Source organism: Megascapheus bottae, chromosome 29 (assembly GCF_031878675.1).
Source record: "Megascapheus bottae isolate mThoBot1 chromosome 29, mThoBot2.hap1, whole genome shotgun sequence".
NCBI classification, from domain to species: domain Eukaryota; kingdom Metazoa; phylum Chordata; class Mammalia; order Rodentia; family Geomyidae; genus Megascapheus; species Megascapheus bottae.
In genome coordinates this window covers 4890353-4913254 of record NC_143537.1, presented here as the reverse complement: position 1 = coordinate 4913254, position 22902 = coordinate 4890353, and the positions used below count along the sequence as shown (strand labels likewise).

Sequence of the window (22902 nt, the reverse complement as noted above, 5' to 3'; positions counted from 1 at the left end):
ACGGGCAGGGCCCCCACTCACCTCCGAAATCGGGTCTCAGGCGGATGTCGTAGCCCTTCAGGAGTCGGTCCACCGTCTCCTTCACCAGCGACATGTTACTGGGGTCATTGACACTACGGAGGAAGGCAGGGGCGGTGAGCGGCGACCCCGCTGCCCGCGCACAGCCCGCCCGGGCCCGGGGAAGCCGAGCCCACTCACCTCTGCGCGCACACGGCGGCCACGAGGACGGGGAACGCCCAGAGCCCGCGGCAGCCCCGCTCCCGGGCGCTCCGCATCCCTTCGGGTGTCGCCGGGGTGGAGGTTTCCACCGAGGACCGGGAAACCCAACTTAGTCTGCCCGGTGCTGGAAGTCCAATGCGAGGCGCATGCGCACGGCGGACCAAAACATCCAAGGGGCCGCGGCGCGGGGCGGCGGCGGCGGCGGGCGCGGGTTTCCTGGGCGAGGAATTAAAGGGGAACCGGGCGGAGCGCGCGTGTGCGCGGGACGCGCCTCCCGCGAGGCGGCGGCGCCCGGAGCGCCACCCTCGGTGTCCTCCGGCGACGCCGAGAAAGAACCTGGAGAGAGAGGAAGCGGAGCGGGAGGCGGAGGCCGCGGAGCCCGGTAAGTTTGGGCACCTGCGGGCGGCGCCGCCGGGTGTGCGCGCGCGCGCGTGTGCGGGTGTGCCCGCGTGCGCGCACGCCAGTTTGCGCGCGTGTGTGCAGGTGTGCCCGCGTGTGCGCGCGCGTGTTCTCTCACCACGCAAGGGCGGACGGAGCGTGCGGGGCGGGCAGCCTCGGGGCCACCGGGTCCCCGCGCCCCAACCCGGGCCCGGGCAGCGGAACCCGAGAGGAGCGCCAACTTTTATTTCCTGGGCAAATCGCACCCCTGGGGGGCGGGGCGGGGGAGGAGGGGGAGGGAGGGGGCTTGGGGGGGTGAGGGAGGACGGAGGACGGAGGACAGAGGTCGGAGGACGGAGGCCGCCCAGCCCTCCTTGGGACTGCTCACGAACGTCTCTCCTCCCCCTCCTCCCCTCTCCCTCCTCCTCCTCCTCCCCACCCCCGCTCGGCCCCCAGCCTGGGGGGGGGGAAGCGGGGGGGGGGGGGGCAGGCCAGGCTCGCTGGGGCCTCCGGTTTGGGGGTTCTCTCTGGCGGGTGGGGGGCGCGTCCTGCCGGTGTGCGCCCCGTGCACACATGCGCACATACACACGTGCACACACACGCCGCGCATATACACACGTGCACACACATGCAGTGCACATACACACGTGCACACACATGCAGTGCACATACATATGTGCACACACACGCCGCGCACGTGCACACGTGCACACACACATGTGCACACACACACGCGCACACACACGCCGTGCACATACACACGTGCACACACGCCGTGCACACACACGCCGTGCACATACACACGTGCACATACACACGTGCACACACGCCGCGCACACACTCACGTGCACACACTCATGTGCACACACACGCCATGCACATACACACGTGCACACAGGCCGTGCACATACACAGGTGCACACTTGCGCGCGCACACACACGTGCACACACACACGTGCACACACACACACGTGCACACACACACACACGCGCGCCGTGCACAGTCGCGCACACACTCCCAGGCACGCGTGCAGGTGGCCCACGCGGACCTGGGAGCATCTGGCTCGTCCCCGCCCCGCCGCCTCTCCACGCCTCCCCCGCCCTCCCCACCACCCAGGCCGCCCTCAGCTCTCCTGGGGAGGGATGGGGGAAAAGGGAGGGAGAGTGGGGGAGGGCGGAGAGGGGGGAGAATTTACTTCCCACTCGGAATGGGCCGCCTGGAAAGGAGGGTCGGGGGCTGGGGACCGCCGCTCCCCCAGGCCCCCCGGTTCCTGCTGGGCGAGGGGTGAGGTGCCGCCCTCCTCCGCGCCCTCCTCTCCGCCGCTGGCTCCCTGCCACGGGCTCTGGTGAACCGAGCTGAGGGCCTGCCCTGGTCCCGGAGGTGGTGCCCGGCACCGACCAGCACCGTCCCAGCGCCCCGTCCCGGTGGGGGACCCCTCCGTCCCCCTGGGATTCCAGGCCTGTGAAGGGGGGCCTGCTGGGGGGAGAGGGCTGGGAAGGGGGGGCTGCAGGCTCAGACTGGGGAGTTTCAGGGTTTCTGGTTAGAGACAGGAAGGTCCTGCATCCTACTGAGGCTCCTGATGGAGGGGAGGTGGAGAGGAAGGAGGGGGGGAAGGGAGGGAGAGAGAGGGGAGAGAAGAAGAAAGAAAGGGAAGGAGGGAGGAGGGCTGGGGAAGAGGGAGGGAGGGAGGGAGGGATAGGGAGAAGCTCCTGCCAGGGTCCTGTGTGCTCTTCTCTGGCTGGAAGTCACACACTGCCCTGTGGTAACTTCCCATAGGCCACTTCGCCGTATGTTAGGAGGAGGGAGAAGATTCAGTCAACAGAATGACCCACAAAAACTCTCAAGTAACAGTAATGACCCAGCAGAGCGAGTACACACACACACACACACACACACATCTATATTTAGAGCTCAGCTCAATCAGTAACTTGATAACCTGAGCAAATTATTAACTCCTTTAAGCCTCAGTTTTGTGGAAAACTGAGTAGCAATAGTAGCTCCTCGTGGCTCTTGTGGAAGGATTGATACATATGAATAATTATTTAATAAGTTGTAAGCAATAGACAGGAAGTAAGGCTTAGTGGCATTTATCTACAGAGACTGAGTTGATAACAACTTTGTACTATTATAGATTGGCCTGAGAAGAAAGAAATGACCATATTGTAAAGATTCAAGTAACAATTCAATGCGAAAACAGAATAGGAGTACATGGGAGAATTTTGAGTTTGCTCCCACAAGGTAATTTCTCAGGAATGTCTTACATCACAACTATTATTTGCAATGAATGTAAAATTTTTTGTTTTGCAAGTCCTGGGGCTTGAACTCAGGACCTGAGCACTGTCCTCAAGGCTAGTGCTCTACCACTTGAGCCACAGCACCACTTCCAGCTTTTTTCTGTGTATGTGGTACCAAGTTCTTCATGTATGCTAGGCGAGCACTCTACCACTAGGCCAAACTCCCGGCCCTGAATGTAATTTTAAGAAGACATTCCTTCTAGTTACAAGGCCTGAAGTAGCTGTGTTTGATATCACAGAATCAACTCCAGATTCCAGTCTGGAGCACACTGGTACTGTGGCTACCCAGAAAGATGCAACACTGGAAGAGTCATATGGATGTATCTGTTCATGGTGAGTGAAATGAAGAAGCGATAAACAAAACAGAAGAGACTATGTCTCCCCATTTGAATGCAAAGTAATAAAACAGCGAACACCTGTCTGTCTAGTCTTTCCTGTAATGGCAATTTATGATTCTGCATATCTGTTATGCACACCTAATGCTTTCAAATGTGAATTGATGAGCACTGGCTGAAAAGTGGACTTGACCTAAATCCTCTTCAACGTGTAGGCACTAGTGTGCGAAAGAGCTCTCACAGAGCTACGTGTAGCTGTAACATCGTGGAACATGAGAAAGACTGATATGGAGCCTATGGTTGATGCTTATAACCCAGTCTAGGGGTCATGGTCTTGCTGGCCTGGAGAAACAGTGCTTTGGTTAAAAATGGAAGCTAAGGCCTGAGTTTGGCCTAGTGGTTAAAGTGCTTGCCTAGCATGCACAAAGACCCAGGTTCAATTCCTCGGTACCACATGCGTAGAAAAAAGCCAGAAGTGGTGCTGAGGCTCAAGTGGTAGAGCTCTAGCTTTGAGAAAGTCCAAGGACAGTGCTCAGACCCTGAGCTCAAGCCCAGGACTGGCCAAAAACCCCCACAAAAATGGAATATAAACTATCTTGATAGAGAGATGGGAGAAGAATGATCCGGGAAGAAAGAAAGGAGGGAGGGAGGGAGGCAGGCAGACAGGCAGGCAGGCAGGCTGGCTGAGAATATCATAGGTGAAAAGATGAGCAGCAGAGGCAGGCAGGCAGGACTGGAGGGACTGCAGAATTGCTGCTGTGGGCCCAGTGGCTGCACCAGCTCAGCATGTGAATGAGTAGGAGCAGCAGAGGCTCTGAGAGAGGCGTCACAATGCATGGTGACAAGACTTCAAGAGATTTGTCAAGAAGCATCTGCAAGAATTCAGGTGAGACTTCTCTTCAGTGCAGTGCTGGAATTCCTCGCTAGAGCAATAAGGCAAGAGGCAAACATAAAGGGGAGCCAAGCAGGGAAAGAAGAAATACCAGTCTCCCTCTTTGCGAATGACATGATCCTGTATTTAAAGAACCCCATAGATTCCTCCCCCAAGTTACTTGAGCTGAAACTTTGGCAAAGTAGCAGAGTATAAAATAAACTCACAAAATCAATAGCTCTTCTCTATGCCAACAATAAGTGTGAGAATGAAGTCAGGAAAGCAACTCCTTTTGTAATAGCCTCAAAAAAATAAAATAAAATAAAATACCTAGGAATTTAAATTCCTATTGCTTTATTTTAAATCCAGGGCCTCTAGGATGATAACTTTGAAAATCTGAAAAAGGAAATTAAAGAAGATTTAAGGAAGTGGAAAGCCTCCCATGCTCCTGGATCCGGAGGATTCACATTATGAAAATGGCAACCCTGTCTAATGCCATCTACAAATTCAGTGCAATACCCATCAAAATCCCAACAACACCTCAATGAGATATAAGAAGCAATCCAAAAATCTAATAGAAGACCCCTAAATAACAAAAACAATCCTCAGCAGGAAGAACAGTGCTGGTGGAATATCGATACCAAACCTCAAGCTCTATTACAAAGCTGTAGTCATAACAACAGCTTGGTACTGGCGCATGCACAGGCTTGAGGTCCAATGGAATGGAACTGAAGACCAGACATGATCCCCCAGACCTATGGCCACCTAAGCTTTGATAAGGGAGCCAAAGCCACAGGATTGAAGAAAGACAGCCTCTTCAGCAAGTGGTGCTGGTGGAATTGGCTGTACGCATGCAGAAAAGTGAAGTCAGATCCTTATATATTATTACCTGCACCAGAATCAACTTAAAATGGATTAAAAACCACAGTGTAAGACCAGGTACCCTAAAATATATTACAGGAAGGGCCAGGGGATATATCAGAGCTCCTTGGCACAGGTCAAAACTCACAAAGCGAAGATCCAGAAAAATGAGTCAAAGAATGTATAATCATTTCGTCAAAATGAGCTGCAGGTAGGCCTCAGTGGTAGAGAGCAGACCAAGCAAAGAAGGAGCGTTGAGTTCAAACCTAGTACTGCCAGAAAAAGAAAAAAAGAAGGAAGAAATGAATAATGGAGGTTTTAACCAATTCTGAATATTGATTAGGAGCTTTGTAAAATAATATGTAGAATTGTTGGCCACTTTGAGACGTAATGAGAAGACCTGAAGTAATATGTAGGGAAAATATATAGCATATTTATGTTTATTACTTTCAAGCGTATAAGAGCATGCACTTTTCGTCTGCTGATGCAGTCGCCCGGACCAGCCCATCTGTAGGTCACCTAGAATCCTAGTTACTTTGGAGACTGAGACCTGTTGAAGTTCAGCACCAAAATGAGCAGGCAAATCCAAGACTCTTTAATTAACCAGCAAAAAGCCAACACTGGAGTTATGGCTCAGTGGTAGAACACAGGTGTGAGTGAAAATGTCTAGTGAAAGCTCAAGGCCAGCTACCAGCCCAAATGAACAGATTTGCCAGGTTTGTGTCCTGGACCTGGTATGAAGTAAAGATACAATCTTTTAAAGTTGGGCTCCCACCTGTTATCCTAGCTACTCAGGAGGCTGGCATCTGAGGATCACAATTCAAAGCCAGCCCAGGAAGGGAAGTCTGTGATGCGCCTATCTCCCATTAATCACCAGAAAAGTGGAAGTGGTGCTGTGACTCAAAGTGGTAGAGTGCTAGCCCCGAGCAAAAGAAGCTCAGGGAGAGCCCAGGCCCAGACTTCAAGCCCTGGGACAGACAAAAAACAAAAAACAGTTTTAAATAGATCTTATATATAATTGCACCTTTAATTCATACAGTCTAAGGAATGCTTCCAGCAGTTTGAATTTAGAAAATATTTTACCTTTATGCCAGTCAAAAAAAATCCTTTATTTTTATAGCAACCCTCCTTTCCTTCACAGACAAAAGAATATTCTCCCAAATTACCATAAATCCCATGTTATGGAATTATGGCATAATGAGATTTTTGACTCTGCAGAATTTAAAATCTGAATACGTGCTCACTGCGTTTCATACCTCCTTCAGAAAGCCCCACTGACACGAACCTGAGTTTCTATAAAAATCTGGGCCACAGTAGCCTGATAAGATAAAAACCACTTGAAATGGTTTAACCCGAAACACAGTATTAATGAAAATAAAGCACGTTGATGTATCGCATACCACTCCAAATGAACGATACAATTTTTTAATCCTCAAATATGCCTGTGAATATGATTTGGTCCTAATTTTATACAAAAAGAAACAGAAGGGAAAACTAACTGGTTGCAAGACTGCATATATTTATATTGCATAGGAGAAATATAAAATTCATATATTTTATTGGAAAATATTAAAAGGCTAAACCTTCTGATGACTTCCTGGGGCCTTGTAAGTGAAACTCCTGTAGCTTCATGTATGTTCTCAACATTCCTTACCCACTGAGTTAACATGACAGAAGTACATTCTTAGCTCAGACCTCTTCAGTTTCACCATCAGAATGGCCAGCAGGAGAATGTGGAGTCTGGGTGGCTGGCCGACCATCTAGCGGATGGGAAGGAAGACGAGATGAATGACACTTTGACTGAAGGGAAAATTGTTTCATGAGGAAATTCCTAGACGGACACCACTGGGTCCTAGGAAGAAAGTAGAATCACATAGAGCCTTGACCCAGCACCATGTTCTCTATGCTAGAAATGAACGAATGGGGAAATTCCTTGTGGCTAACTCATCTCCAAACAAAGTGGGAGAAGAGGGGTGCCTTAGCAACATAGGGGCAGACGCACACCAGACACAAAGGCCTGTGGAGTGACTTGTGGAGTTGACTGACTTCTCTGAACAGCCCCTGGAGAGATACCCTAAGGGAAGCAATTCAGCAAGTCAGGCAGACTTTTCTAGAATGAGGGCCACACTTGGGGCCCTAAGTCTTTTCTCTTATTCCTTGACTAGAACTATTTATCTGTTTAGATAACCATAGTTAGGAAAGAAATTGTAAGTCCAGCATGTAATTATAGTATCTGGGTGGGGGGAGTCAGGAAGATTTCAAGTTTTAGGCTAACAACAAGACCTCATGTAGAAGTAAATGTCCCAAATGAAACAAAAATGTATAAGAGAGTGATTTACAAATAAAAGGTAGAAAGCTCGAGTAACTACGAGAATTGCAAAGGGAAATACGGTGATGCTCCATGATTGCATTTACTACTTCTACACAGCAGGCCCTGTCTATTGGTATTTGTTGATGAATAAAGTTTGGAATGAATGAATGAATGAAGTTTCTTTATAAACTTCATTACTGCCTAGTAACTATACGAAATACATCACATTTTTAGTATTCCCAGGATAGTTAAAATTCTTTCAATGTCATTTTTTCTCAAAATAAAAATAATCCCTCATTATTTCTCTAGCATGTGTTAGTCACTGTTCACATTAATGATATGTCATTAAACTTGGAGCATCTCTACACTGCATTTAATTCTCACAAGATATGAGGTAAGTTCTATTATTATCTGCATCTGACAATATCCTGAAGGTATCAAATGTTTTGTGATTAAAAGAAGTTTCTTCCAAAAAAAAAAAAAAAGAGGAACAAAGAATTCAGTCTATCAGAGTGAAGTTTCTTTAATTAGAAACAATGAGTAGGTGACAAGAGCCATTGTTTTCTTCCCTTTGCTTTAGTGTAGTTCTCTCGTAATTTAGCATAGTTCTCTCAGGTCAGAAACTGTGTGCGTGAAGATAGGTAGTGTTGTGCCTTCTTCATGAGATGAACTTAGGTGTAGGTTCAGATAAATGGTGAAAGCGCTAAGTGGAAATGTCCCTACAGAGTGTGTGCCACCACTCAAGTGGTCAAGTGGTTGACTAGCATACACAAGGCCCAGGGTTCAATCCCCAGTCACACACACACACACACACACGCACAGACGCACACATGCATACATGCATGCACATACGCAGACCGGGGATTCATTAAAACAGCATTTAAAGAAAGCAAATCCTCACACCATTTGTAAGGAAATGGAAAGATTTGGAAAAAATATTAAGTGAAGTAAGCCAGACCCAAAGGAGCACAGGCTCCATGGCGTCCCTCACTTTTCATAATTAGTACACATCTAGGATTCTCCTAGCAGAGGATCACTTTGGCTCAAAAGCTACATACATGTGGTCATACAGGATGAGACTAAATGAAATGAACTCTAGGATATGGAAACAAGAGCTTTCTCTTTTCTCTCTTTTTTTCCCTTATGGTTAATCTCATGTGGTTACTGTATCTGACTTTGTTACCTGGTATGTTGTATATTCACTTATTTGTTTATTTGAAATAGGGAAGGGAAGGGGAAAAGCAAGATGATTGGGAGGGGTTGGGGGGAAGGGATGGGGGACAAAAACTTGAGAAGGGGTATCAAGGTTTGAGAAATAAGGTACCCATTACCTGATGAAGATAACTGTAATCACTCTATTCATTATCTCAACAATAAAATATAACAACAACAGAAAAGAAACCAAATCCAACTCAGGGATTTGAAAGACCCTCAAGCAATCATTGATATATTAAGATAAAGAAGGTATTTTAATAGGATAAATAAGGCATTTCAGACACGCCATTTGATGTGCTCTCCTGAGATTCAAGGCACACTGAGGACATGTGAGCGTGCCTCTCTGGATGCCCCGTGATGCATGGTGCTGAGAGGAGGGTTTCCCCTGGACGGATGTGTCTGAGGTCTTGATCTTGTCTATTTTCCACTCTTTCTTTGTCTTACTTTCCCACTGGCTTACCCTGAATCTTCTCTTCATGGTCTGCTTCTAGGAACAGAATGTAACACCAGAGGAATGTTTAAGACAGATGTGACTTCATATTTGCAGAAAATAAGATGTTATTTGAATTCAAGGCCAAGGACTGGCAAATAGATAGATAGATAGATAGATAGATAGATAGATAGATAGATGGATGTATTATTTTTTCTATTTATGGATGGCACTGGGGCTTCAACTCAGTCCCCCTTGCACTGACTTGCCTTTTTGGCATCCAGGTAGTACACGACCACGTGAGCTGCCCTGCCAGCTTTTTACTGGTTAACTGGAGATGAGAATCTCTTGGATTTGTCTGCCTAAGCTGGGTTTGAACTGAGATCCTCAGCTCTTAGCCTCCTGAATAGCTATTATAGGTGTGAGCCACTAGTGCCTGCTGTCAGAAGTGATGCTTTTAACCACAGTGTTAAATTCCTTGAGAAATGAAGTGGATGTTAAACCTTCTGACTCATAGTAAGTGTGTGCTTTTCGTAGTGGAATTCACATCAACAGGAAGTCAGGTGAAAAAATGAATGGAGAAGAAAAAAGTGTGTGTGTATGTGTGTGTGCGTGCACGCACACACGCACACGGGGTGGGAAGGAGTGTTTTGCATGTTCTACAAAGTTAGACAACACCACCAAGAGTAAAATATAGCCTGCGAATTTCTTCTTTGTTATACGCCATCATAAGAGGTGGTTTCGTGTTCTTGTCATGTCTCCTCCCAGTGCAAATCTCAGACACGTTCACAGACAAATTCACAACTCAGGTGATGTTTGGCACAGTCCTCAGCATGGCAGCAGCCCGGTGTGCAGCACAACTAATCATCTCAGGTCACTTCTCCTTCTCTCCCACTGCCTCTGAGGTCCAAGCTCGGCTCAGACGACGTGATGAACAACAAGGCCAAGGACAGAGAATTTTTGCTTCCCACAATGCACAGAGCCACGGTGCATTTTAGATCTCACCGACACAAATCCCTTGAAATTGTATTTCCACTCAGGTAAAGACTCATTTGGATGGAACAAACTCGTGTACTTGTATAAACAAGAAGAAAACACATTCCAGACATTTTAAAATTCATCTTGCATAAATGATGGCTGTAATTCACCCGGTGGCGGAGACGGCACCTAATGTACACACGTGTCCTCCTCTCCCCTGTCCCTGGGACCCCTATTTTTTTTTGGTAACCATTTTGTCTCGCTGTGTTTTAAGCTATCACACACTGTGTGAACTCAGCTCAACTAACTTGCTTTGGGCCATTATACCTGTAATTTTACTCCTTTCCTAATGTTTCCTAATGTGTGTAAAGTGGCTGATAAATTTCTTCTTTTTTTTCTGTCCAGATCAGAATTGCCTAACCTTAGCATCTTTAGCCGAGCTTGGACCAGCAATAAGATTAAATCAATTTATCTTTCTTACTGGCTCATGTTCTCTCTTCCTTTTCTTCCTCTGCCCATTTCCTGTTGCCATTACTACTGGATTGCCTGAGTTTTAGGTTGTACTAGCAACTGTGTTAAATACCTCACATACATTAAATACCTCACTTAAATTAAATAATTTTCCCATTAATCTCTGAGATGGGATTTCCATCTCTAATTTTCAGATGAGGAAACTAAGGTTACAGAAGGCTTAATGACTTAGACAAGCTTTCACAATGAAATGGTGATAGTGCATGTGCATGTTATTATAAAAATAACCATGCATTCAAGGTGCCATCGCTGAGCAGACACAAGGTGTTGGCATTAAATACTGCATGCAAACACGTAAATCGTGATGGTCCAGAAATCGTCACATGACGAGATTCAAGGAAGTCTCTTGTTGACAAGTAGGGTGTAGACAGCACTGATTATTCTAGATCTAGCAGAATGAGGGTAACAACCAGGCTGGTGGCAGTTCGAGAAATAAACATTCAACCTGGCTGGCAGCTTGACAGATTTGGGGAATGGATATCTGGATCCCTCCAGGCACCGGGGCTAGGAGCCAAGCAGAAGGAAGTCTACCTGCGGTGTGTTTCCTTGGCAAACAAGATAATAAGGAAGCAGAAAGGACCTAAACCGCTGACAGAGTACCTCTTCTGTGCTGAACATTTATCCACACTGTTTAACATTCTGCACAAATATTCAGGACTTGAAAGATCGATCATGTTGTCTTCAGACAGAAAGGTGCAGAATAACTGGAGAATGGTGCTGGAATATGCTAACAAATAGTACTGACAACTCAGAGGACTTGAAAGAACATGCAAACAGTGTTACGATCTGGGGGGGGAGGGCAGGAGGGAACCCTTCCATTTGTTACAGCATTTACTTTTTTTTTTTACTTATATTTTACCACTATCATTAACTCTAGATAGATGAACTTCCAAATTTACCTTAGGCTGGAAAAATGTATGGAAAATCCATAAGACAGAAATCTCCCACATCTTTCCAATAATAATAATGATATACCTTTTCTGTTTATAAATAGAAATTGTGCCTTCCTGCTACTTTATTTTAGGAGTTCTTTCTATTCAAAATGTACAATGCATTGAAATGTAAGGTTCCTACTTGCTGAACATTTATTTTATTTTTAATTATCTTCAACATGTCAGTTTATGAGTACAGTACATCTTGGTCAAAGGCACTCTTCCATTCTTCTTCCCCTCGACTCCCCCAACTTTACTCAAGCCTTCCAGGCCCCTGGTTCCATTTCATACATGCTATGGGCTATTAGGACTGCCTGCCCACTCTTTTTCTTTCCATTTGTCTACCCTCTGCGTTTTACCTTTTCCTAAACTGGCCACCCACACCAAGTGGTCCTGCCGGTCCTGCCCTTGTGCCTGGTCCTTGTCCCTCTGTCTGAATACTCGTTCCCTAATTCTTGCCATGGCTGGCTCCCCTCTCTTCACCTGCTCGGCCTGGTTACACTGCGCCATCGCATCTGTATTACTGTACCTGTTCCCTATCTACCTTTTCCCATTAGAATGTAAGTTCAAAAAAGCCATGTATGTCTATCTTCCCCAACATGGCATCCAACGTATCAAACACATAATTCTAAAATATAACTGATAGCTCCATGAGCAATTACATTCCAACTCTCTCCACAGATCTTTCTTCTTTGATTCATACTGCTTTATTCTTCTTTTAATCAGCTGTAAGGAGTGCATATTTCTGAGTTATGTGAGGCATTTTACATATATATTTGACTCATTATAATAACTGGGTGAGGAAACTACTGATATGCCTATAGATACTGACAAAGCTACTGCATATCAGAATCTGAATTCCAGTGAAGGTCGGATGGTTTCAAAGCTGATTGTCTTGGAGCTAAGGCGTGTAGTTGTTTGAGTATTATGGAGTCCCTGGCCTCTACTCTGAGGATGGGTTTATCACATGCTTTCTTCTTTGCATTTTGGTGCCTTTTTTTAACTTAAAATTCTCAACCTGGTTGAGAGTTCTTGCAGTACACTTCATTAGAGTAAAAAAAAAAATCTAACAGCCAGGGGGAATGATGGAAGACATATTGCAGATGTATTTTCAATGCTTGTTGAGGTGCACTGATTAAATAGGCAGACAGATGGTACAAATAAAGAAAATCCCCTGGAAATTCTTGAGAATGCATACTGGTTGTGCAGGAAATGAAATCAACCCTCTCAATGCGGAAGCCTGGGTCACGCTGGGTCCCTCGTGCAGAAGGGCTAAACAAAACCACTCCAGACCCACGTGAACAGGAAACCACAAGCAAAGCCCAGACCTCCTCGCACCGTAGACCCAGATGCTACACATTTTACACAAGGAAAAGTGGCTGGGAGAACAATCACATCACAGGGCTCTCCTCTCCAAAAAACCTCTTTGTTCTGAAGATACCTTCACTTCGGCTTCTGTGGCCTTTTCTTGAATTTCCACTGATTCCCAGCCACACTCACAGATAAATAGCTTTCTAAACAAGCAGTAGACTACAGAGCGGGATTACTACAGATGGAGTTGGATGGAGTTTTTTAGGCGTCTATTTAGAGCATTGAAGTGAGGAGAAATAAGAGGTACCAGTTAGATCCCTTAGTAGGACAGGATTATTTTGGGGAATTAAACTGTCTTAGATGTAGAAGCAATAAACAATGAACACTTTCACTGCAGATCTGTGTGCTGAGCATTTCTCTGCAGACCTACTGTGCACCAGGTATTTTCCAAATAGTAGGAATTCTCTAGTAACAGACATCATTGCTTGCTCAAGAAAGGCATGTTTTAGTGGGGGATTGGCTACTGGATAAACAAAATTGTGAAGGGAAATTACAGGGTGTGTGCTGAGAGCTCAGGCTAGACAAATTCAAGAGATGACACATACACTGTACTGAGAAGGCTGACCCAGGCGTAGGGGGGAGAGCAAAGGGTGAGGCAGAGGGAGATGAGTTTAGCAGAGAATGCTAACTGTGATGACCACTTCACATATTGAATAGCAAAGTCTGGGTGGACAGGAAGTGAGAGGTCAAGGAAAGGAAGCGGGGGACACCATAAATTCAAAATGAAGAGAGCAGGGTGCTTAATAGAAAAGCCAAGGAAGACAGATGAGTGCAGAGTGGCTGATCAAAGCCACATGCAATGTGTGGCTTTTTGGTGATGGGCTGGGTTTCATCCGATACCTCTGTAGACTCCCACAAAGTCCTCATGAAATCACATCAACTGAAAAAACAATATTGAATGTGTGCTCTATCATCAGGCATGAGTTGATGGCATCTGGAAATGGCTGGCAGAGCCTGGTATGGCCAAATCTCATAATATTGAAAGACAGTTTATATTTCGAAGCTGTTGGTCATGGCAAGAAAGACGGATAAATCTATAAATTATTCTCTGGACACGATTTGGTGTGGGAGGGGTGAGGCTCTAGATCCCAGTTTTTCAGAGGGAATCATGGCTGGGACGCTTCCCTGTGTTTTGAGTAGGGAAGGAAAGGCAGGTGCATTCTTTTCTTGAACCTCAGTCTGTTACTTACAAACTGGGAATACTGGCAAAAATCTGACCAGTCACACCGTTTATTGATCAGGGGTGGGAAGAGTGGATGGCCTTGAGAGATAATGCAGCTGGACAGCCATCCTGGTGTTGGGCACAAAATACAGACTTAATAAAGAGTGACCATCATACTTTCCTCAACATGAAGAAGAAAAATAATGGCTTTTTCATTGTAATGTTCAGTTAGAAGGCGTTCACTTGGCTTTCTGTCATACTTGTCTAATAGCTGGGAGAGTAGCTGAAATAATCACCTGCTCTTGTGGGGACCACAGCGGGGGATGCTGGCATGGACTGATGGTGGGAACGGTGACACAGACGTTATGTGAGAAGGTGTCCCGCTCCACTGCAGGTACGAATGCAAGTAAGTGGCAAAATCACTGAAAGGCAGGTGAAGGAAGCTACACACTGTGGTGTTAAAGACTCTGAAAGAGCCATAAGAATGTGTTTCCAGGGCTTCATTCGCCTACCTTTTCTGTTTGGTGAGGTGAACATTCAGTCCCCATTCCTGGATGCTGGTTCCCATGGCCTCTTACAAAACCCCATCACATCAACAGCTAGGATGTCACTTTCAAGTCATTAACAGACACACCTCTGCAGGATAAAAGGAGAGTGCTTGCATATCAGTTGCCTGAGAAAGTTCAAGAACTTCTGACTTCAACGAGTATCTCAGGCTGAGAACCTGACAGAACCCTGTTCTCTTTCTCATACTGTTGCAAGTCACACATTCCCTAAGCCACACCTTGGATTACAGCATTGCCAGGGACTTCCAAGGACTCCCCACAACGGCAGAAAAACTGTCAGTCCCTTGAAATTTTGAGTCTGCCGAGTGTCTGAGCCAGACACATCAATTTTTATCCCTTGCTGAAATCCTGTCGTTCTGGCAAGTGATTTATTTAGGATGCTCTGGACATGCCGTGTGCTTCTGTCCTCACATGCTCACGAGGGTAATAATGGCAGCGTGTGCACTGGGCACAGGTGTGAGGACGATGCTGTCCAAACATTTATTTATATATTTGTTTGCCAGGCCTGGACTTGAGCTCAGGGCCTGAGCACTGTCCTTGGACTTTCTCAAGGTTAGAGCTCTACCACTCAGCACCACTTCTGGCTTTTTTCTATGTATGTGGTACTAAGGAATCAAACCCCAGTCTTCGTGCATTCTAGGCAGGCACTCTACCACTAGGCCAAACTCCCAGCCCTGTCCATTTTTTTTAAACAGATTTTTTGGATGTTACACTTGGGAGTGATACTAGAATCCCATTTGGACCACAGAGTTCAACACACAGCTAGTAAGACAGGTGCGATGGGCTAGGACACTCTGCCCTTATTTCTTTCATTCCTGTTCAATTTCAATATTTATATAACAAGAGTGATTTGCTGAGGTCTTTTTTTCCCCTATTGTGGTGTGTCTCCTTTCCTCATCCATTCTACAGACATAGTCTGGCTTTCTGTGGGCCATTGTCTAAGGAGAGATTTGTGCTTCTGGAAATAAGAGAACAAGAAAGGGAACCTGCAGGACTCGGCCTGGTCTACTTTTGTAGCCTAAGCCTATGATTAAAAAAGTTTAAAAAACCCATAAAACAAAAAAAATCTGTATTGAATTTCTTGGGAAAGAGAAACTGGTCCAAAAAAGGCAGATAGCAGGGAGGAGAATTCCTGTCTGGGAAGGGGGTGATTACTGCAGAAGACAGCAATGTGCCACCCCCATGTCACCATACACTGGGGAGCCTTGGTCCCCAAAGGAGAGAACAGCTTCCTCCTCACAGTAATGAAAGCTTATACATCTAGTTTGACACTTCAAACTGACTTAAAAAACAATGTTGATTTCCTCATTAACTTGAAGTAATGAAGAATGATTAATTCAAATTAATAACAAATATTATTCAGAATCCTGTACAGGAACCAGGTATTAATTAATAAACTTTTGATTGCAATGACTCCTGTGCCTTAATTACCTCCTCTTCATAGCTAGTTTTGCCTGGATCAGTGATGTATCTGTAATATATATTATGAAGGCAGAGATTTTATCTGTCCTTAGTAACTGCATCAGAAACCAGGATTTCAGTGAATTCACGGCAGCTGATGGTTACTCAGCCATGGCGATGGCTCCTGAGAGTTTAGAAGAAGAGTGGGAGACATACATTTCAGTGGGATTTGGGCAGTCTGGTATTGCAGGGAATGCTGCCTCTTCCCCTGCATGGCTTTCACCCTGCTTGAGAAATGACACTATCTCGTCCCCCACAAATGCCATCAAATCCCAAAGCAGTTTATGTGTGGTTGCTTACCAAGAAGGCTGAGTGTTAAGGCACAGGCAGCTACAGAAACCAGATAGAGGATAAGCAGATCAGGAAAAGAAAATCACTTTTCTTTATCTGTTATATCAATATTTTTTCTGCCAAGCTTTTGAACCTCTGCTATCTGGCAGGAACCATCATTTTTCTTTACATAATTTCATAGCTCATAGTCTCTTGCAGATAACAATCCTGACCTGTGTTAGAAAAACACACAGTGAAGCAGCCATACCCACAATTCAGTTAGCTAGGGGTTAAAATCTATCCTAGCAACAGAAACTTTACAGCTGCTGTCAGAAACACAGTAATTACTGTGGTCACCATTCTCTCAGAAGCTCCAGCTGTCTTATCAAGCCTGCTTTGTCAGAAGGACTTCTTTCTTGGGAAGGGTATGAGGGAGAGAGAATAAGCATGATGGTGCCAGGGAAAGACTTGGAAAGAAAAAATCAGAAGCCATGTTGTGGCTTTTTAATTTTTTTTTGCTTCAATTTTGATCATATCAAGAGTGTGTCTAAAAATGACCATTTTCTACAGCATTTTAAAGAGACTGCCCTGCCCAGTCTTTTGCTCTTCTCTTTTAAATCAAATACTTAAGAAATGCACAGTAGTATGGCCACTGATGCATGCCTCAAGCATCTGGAAGGTGGAAGTGGCAGTGAGGCATTCCTCCTCATATTTGCTGAGACTTTATCACCTCAGCAGGACACCTTTTGCCCTCTGAATGCAAGGAGGGAACTGGAAGGTTGATCTGGTCAAAGGTCAAGATGCTTCCTGCGGTTAATGTAAATATTCAGGAGTCATTACAACATGGATCATTCTAATGTGAACTTTATTTCATAAAATGATTTACTGTGCCTTCTCCTGGGGTTTTTTTTGGCCACCCCCCCCCCCCCCCGTCCCCAATGAGGAAGAGCTTTCATGGAATAGACTAGGGACTAGTGGATACAGAAGCAGGTCATGTCTAAAAGAGAGAGGGAAGGAGAGAGAATGCTTGATGTCAGTGGGACTGTTTCAAGTCTGATGAGAGTTTAGACCCTGCACCATGACACTTAACAATGGACCATAGCTGTCTTCGATATGCTTGGGTTTGACTCTCATTTCTGCAGACTGAGTAGCTCTTCAAACACAATGGGAAGGTTCCAGTTAAAATGCTGTGCTTCTTCTAATCCCAGGCTATGTAAACTATACTGCAGTTTTTCTGTTCTATTCCTCTCATAGATTATCAAGACACTTCCTGCCATGATCTTTATTTTACTTAGGATAATTATTTTATTAGTCACACCTCCAGCCCTTTTCGCTTTTGTTATTTTTCAGAAAAGAATTTCAACTTGTGCTCTGGAAGACAACACTTCAGTTTCATCATAAGAAGGTAAAATCCACACGCAAAAACACAAGTTCAAAGTCATCTTCACTATGCTTCTACAATACTCTGAAATCTCAAGGCCGGCCAAATCAAGGAAAATTTAAAAACACATGTCAAAGGACTGTGACATGGCATCATCACTAAGAGCTCAGAACAGAAAATGTTACTAGATGCCATCTAAGGAGATGCCAACAGGGCCTGGTCTTTCAGTTTCACTGGAGGACCAACAGTGCTACTTAACGAAAAATACTATGTGAATACCACATAAAACGTAAGGATTCAGTCACAGGTGAAACCTTTGAAAACCTGCTTTATAACTCAAGTTTTCTACAAATGTGGAACACTTTTCATATAAAATGTTCACAGAAAACTTTGGCATTAAAAGCAAAAATAGAAAACAACTCAAAGGTGTAGAAAATCACTTGAATAACTGAAGAGGTAGAAGTGTGTTTCTGTAGACTAGCACGCCACACCACACACACATCAAGGAGCTTCTCATCCCTACAGCCTCGCAGATGACGCTCACGGCACTGGGCTGAGGGCAGATACTGGAACCAAAGAAGGACTTCACCTGTAGGATCTTTAAAAATTCATGTTAAAGAAACCTCAACAGGAGTTTCCCCTAAATGGAGGGGGCTTAAAAGAGAACATAAATGTACGTAGTGTGGGAAATGTGCTATATCTCAATTTCCCTAAGTATTGAAAACTCACTGAATTGTACTTTTCTAATGTGCCACTTTCATAGCAGGTGCACATCTTACTTTCATAGACCTTCTTTTACATTACTTATCCAGTGTGGGGAGAATGAATGTAAGAATCCTAATGGGTTGTCCACTCAGTGCTAGTGTTCTACCGCTTTGAGCCACAGCACCACATCTGGTTTTCTGCTCACCTTTCTAGAAGTGTAAATACTACATTGTCTTCCGAAGCAGATCTGCGGGTGATGAGACTTGCTGCAAAGAATTTGTCCGGAAGAATGCTGTTCACTTCTTCAGAAAGCTCTTTAAGATAACGCTCGTGTTCTGTCATCATTATGGACTGAGAACTCTCTAGACAATCTTCATACAGAGTGCTTATAAAAGATGCTGGAGAGGGGCCAGGTTCAATTCCTCGGTACTACATACATAGAAAAAAAAGCCAAACGTGGTTCTGTGGCTCAAGTGGTAGAGCTCTAGCCCTGAGAAAGCCCAAGGACAGTGCTCAGGCCCTGAGTTCAAGCCCCAGGACTGACAAAGAAAAAAAAATAGTTGCTGGAGAGCTCAGATTTACTTCCTGGTGTACAGAAGGAAGAACGTTCTGAAATGCTCACATTCTGGAATATACAAAGATACAGTGGGTGAATAATAATAAGCAATTGTCTCAAGGGAAACAGAGCCCTGAACGTGTGTGCGGTGAGGTCCCTGCTGTAACCGTCACCACAGGTACAGGGTTGATTAGCCAGTGGGTGATCAAGTCAGCCAGTACAGCTCCAGAAGACAAAGGAACAAGGGCTTCCATCATCTCCCCTTTTCCTCCCCTGTCTGCACATGTAGACTAGATCACATCTACTTGGAAGATCTAAATAAATGAAGTCTTTCCTTTCTGCTGTGGGGTGTTACCTCCTGAGGCAGACATGAATGTGAGGGATTTATTTACTAAACACTTTATTTAATACTATGTGTCAGGTGCTGAACATCCAGATTGGTATTGTATTTACTTTGAACAAATTGTACTATCTACAAATTACAAACTGGGCCTAGCTGAATAGAACTGTGCCGGCAGGAGCTGGACTCACCATGTTTCCATCACCTGTACACATCCCAGCCTCACCAGCTCACTGGAGTTAGGAAACAAGCCAGAGACTTCATCAGCAGCCAGTCCTGGACGCTCAGTCCGACCCTTTGAAGCCCGGTGTGTCTGGAATTGCTGTAACCCTTCAGAGTTGCCTTCAGAGCTAGACCAGAGTTTCACTGAATGTGAATGCCCTCCCCCATGTCCTTTCTATAGGAAGCCACTGCAGTGCAGCAGGGGACCAGAGCCCCAATTCCTGTCTCACTAAGAGCCAGAGATCACTGAGCGCTGTCTCCTCTCTGAGCAGACGCCACTAAAGGGCTTCGGGAATGGAGGGTTAGGTCAGGTGCCGCTCCTGGTAGGGAGAATGCCCACGCGTGTTCCTGCAGCACAGTGTTACGAGGAGGGAGAAGTGCAATGATTACAGGGAAAAAAACAAAACCAAGCATCACCACCACCAATAAAAACCCAACAACTCAGTGCTGACCCTGGTAAAGCAACCACACTGGGTCCATCAGAGGACAGAATTTGGAGTAAACATCCACAGAGTAATGCAAATAAAGTGACAGAATGGAAAAAGGTACTCAGTTTTCAAACCAAACTAATCTTCAAGTTGTCTAGGAATCTCATTTTGACATTTTTTCCTATATATAAATATGTAGAAATATCCAGCATGATGGATCTGAGTAGTACAGCTTCTCTGGGTGACATGATTTTGACAACAGAGTTGATCTATGCTCACTTGCAGGAGCACTACGGGTTTAAGGGAAGTATTGGATTTTCCAACTGTACACACACAGACAGCTGAGTTTGTGTATCAGTGTGGTGCCTGGCATAGAATAGATGTCCAGCCCATTTTGAGTGCTTGGTATGTACTTTACAATTCTACAGAGGAAACGTTTAGGTTATTCATGTCAGATTTCATCTCTGTAATAAAAGCATTAACTGAAAAGTTACTGGTTGTAGTTAGATATTTCATAAGAAGATAATCTAGACTTGATTGTACTTTGGATGTTATGAAAAACATCTCAAGTCTTTTCTATGGCAATAGATAGATAGACAGACAGACAGACAGACAGACAGACAGACAGACAGATAGATAGATCTGAAAATACTACAAGTTAAACACTTTACCAAAGACCCCAAGGCTGCATCTGAGAAGAAAGGCCTGGCTGCTTCGCTTCCAGATAGAGCTCAGTAAAGCAAAAAATGTTGAAGAGAATTACAGCTTTGATTTTTACCTTCCAACTGGCAAAACACTCAGTCCTAGATGCTCTTCTATGTTCTCATTTGTGAATATGCAAAGATTGGTGGGGGGACAGAAAGGACCCCGGCCCAACACAGCTACTCCTGGAAGCGCCTCTTGGGCGTCCACTAGCAGGATGACTCAGTAAGCAGGGATGCTGGGAACTTGATCTTTTGCCGTCTCTGCTGTACAACAGCAGGTATCTTCTAAACTCAGGCCGAGCAAGCCCATAAATCAATCTGGAAGCCTGCTTGGGAGGAGGAACCCAGGTATCTATTCCCCCAGTAGGAGTCGTGCTCCGAGTGCCGAGTGAGCCTCAGACGTGAAAAATACATGTGTTCCCACCCACACCTTCTCCCACAGACAAATGCTGCAGCGCTGGAGGCCAGAATTCCAGAATTCTATTCCACAAGGACACATTTACCCATCAGAGGGAAGGGGAGAAAAGAAAAGGCTGTCAGCAATGCAACACCTGCCTCAAGTTGAATATCTAATTATGCCCACGCCCCCAAAATAGTACATTCCCAAGCACCCGAGTGTTGCTGTCTCAAAAGCAGGGCGTGTGTATAAGTGGTCTCATAAACACATCTGGTCTCACGCATCTGGCAGCCTAGGAAACATGAAGGTGCTTGCTAGAACTGAACAAAATAGCTCCTCTTTCCGATGCTAGATTCTCAGCTGGTTGAGAATACTATCAGGAAGCATGGGAGTCACAAATGTGAGCCTGCGTTCGCCCCTCATTCCTCTGTCGACTCGCTGACCCACAGTCATCATCGCAATAGTTAGGTAGATTGGGAATCCCAGATCTTCACCTCAACCACCATCTCCACGAATGATAAGGGACAGTGAGAGGGCTTCGAGGCCAGGCTCAGCAAACTCACATCGCCATCAACTTGCTGGATGCCTTCTTGGAAGCATCAAGAATGACAGCTTCAGAATGTGTCTCAAGAAAGGAAGGCTGTGTCATACAAGTAGTTCTTAGAAGCTCAGAGTGTTTCACAATATCCTATAACATGTTGGCATTCCACCAATATTTCCCCCTTGCAATTACTTTTAAGGGAGAAAAGCAAGCATTTGAGTGGGAGCGAGTGAGAATCCCTATCAGACAAGAAACAAGACATCAAGTTTCTGTTAGATTGTCTAGCCTTCTGCTTCATCATCAGTCAGGCACTGTTCATGGAGATTATTGGCTCAGAATTATTCCTGTGGAAAAACACAGATTACGTGGTATACATACTGCTGAATTTTGAATATATGTCCTGGTCACTGTGGTATTTGATATTTTCTTTTTAATTAACGGCATGTGACACTGATTAGTGGTATTGACCAAGCATTTCCAAGTCTTCTATAAAGCAGAGGATGACATTACATGCTTCCTTCTACCTTATGCTGGAAGAGGAAACGGGACTTTCTTTTGTCTTTTGAAACATTTGTAGTTAAATCCAATCCAGGGCAAAATTAGCCCCTCTCTGTCTTAATGTTCAACAAAATTTTACCTGGCAATGATTCTAGCAGCAAAATCCCCAGAAGGAATATAAGAAAGTCCACAATTGACCCACAAAGAAAACAAATGACACACAGAGAAAACCAACAGAGCAAACTTTGTTGTATACAGCTCTACAGATTTTGGCACAGTAGTTCTTAGCTTATCACTGACAGATATCAAGCAGATATCATTTGCATTTGATAGGTGAGAACTTAAAGATTCAAGTACATTTTTTAGCTTGTTCAAATGAGTCTATAAACGAATAAATATGTCTTCAATAGTCTTTCTACAACTGATCAAGTATTTTCACAAATATTACTTTATGGTATTTTCACACTAATCCTGTGACTTAGGTCAATTTCAAGATGTGAATGCTTTAACTTCTGCAGAATATAATCAGAATCATTTTTGTAAACACTATCTGGAAGGGGAATAAGAGAGCTTTGCAAACATTTTGGTATCTTTCTCCTCCTTATTTTAACCAGAAGGCAATGTGCAAGGAATGTTCTTGCACTAGGGTAACAAGTAGCTAAGGAGGTGTTGGAAGCAGAACTTCAAGATGGCACAGCCCTCTGGAGATGGGCATTGCATTGCAGCATCACAGCTACTTCTCACACTGGTAGATTAGCTGTCACTGTCACTTGTTGTGTCAGTGAAAGGTCTGAATATTTCATGTAAAGTTCTCCCTTTGTAGCCACAGTGGAACTTCAAATTAGCTTCAGAGATAGTAAAAAACTTAGCTCTGAGGCACACATCTTTCAATTCTCTTGAGTAAGAAAATTTGTGCCCAAATTCCAAGCGTCAGACGTGTTGCT

General features: G+C 44.9%; 2 protein-coding genes and 1 long non-coding RNA gene across 11 annotated transcripts in view; 1 reads left to right on the top strand and 2 right to left on the bottom strand.

Annotated features, from left to right (window-relative positions):
• Positions 1-587, bottom strand: part of Gabrb2 (gamma-aminobutyric acid type A receptor subunit beta2) — a 110727-nt gene extending 110140 nt beyond the window's left edge. The window contains exons 1-2 of the mRNA XM_090321079.1: positions 199-587; positions 22-113 (exon numbers count right to left, since the gene is read on the bottom strand). Coding sequence (XP_090177205.1) covers positions 22-113; positions 199-275 — 169 coding nt within the window. The 5' untranslated portion in view covers positions 276-587. The remainder of the gene's footprint in view (positions 1-21; positions 114-198) is intronic.
• LOC150044554 (uncharacterized) lies at positions 104-10355 on the top strand. Of its 4 annotated transcripts, XR_016533086.1 has the most exons (4): positions 104-601; positions 3132-3225; positions 4468-5027; positions 9684-9770. XR_016533086.1 is itself a non-coding variant. In XM_090321089.1 (3 exons), exons 1-3 carry the CDS (start codon positions 355-357, stop codon positions 9817-9819), a joined length of 477 nt encoding a protein of 158 aa, XP_090177215.1. In that variant the 5' UTR covers positions 104-354; the 3' UTR covers positions 9820-10355. The 4 variants fall into 4 exon arrangements, 3 of the variants coding, with proteins under 3 accessions (XP_090177215.1, XP_090177216.1, XP_090177217.1); XM_090321089.1 differs by lacking the exon at positions 4468-5027 and having other exon boundaries at positions 9684-10355; XM_090321090.1 differs by lacking the exon at positions 9684-9770 and having other exon boundaries at positions 4468-8078.
• The window catches only part of LOC150044548 (uncharacterized), a 604944-nt gene continuing 590766 nt past the window's right edge, over positions 8725-22902 (bottom strand). For all 6 annotated transcript variants that reach the window (XR_016533087.1, XR_016533092.1, XR_016533090.1 and 3 more), the window contains one exon: positions 8725-8972. This is a non-coding gene — a long non-coding RNA (uncharacterized LOC150044548). The remainder of the gene's footprint in view (positions 8973-22902) is intronic.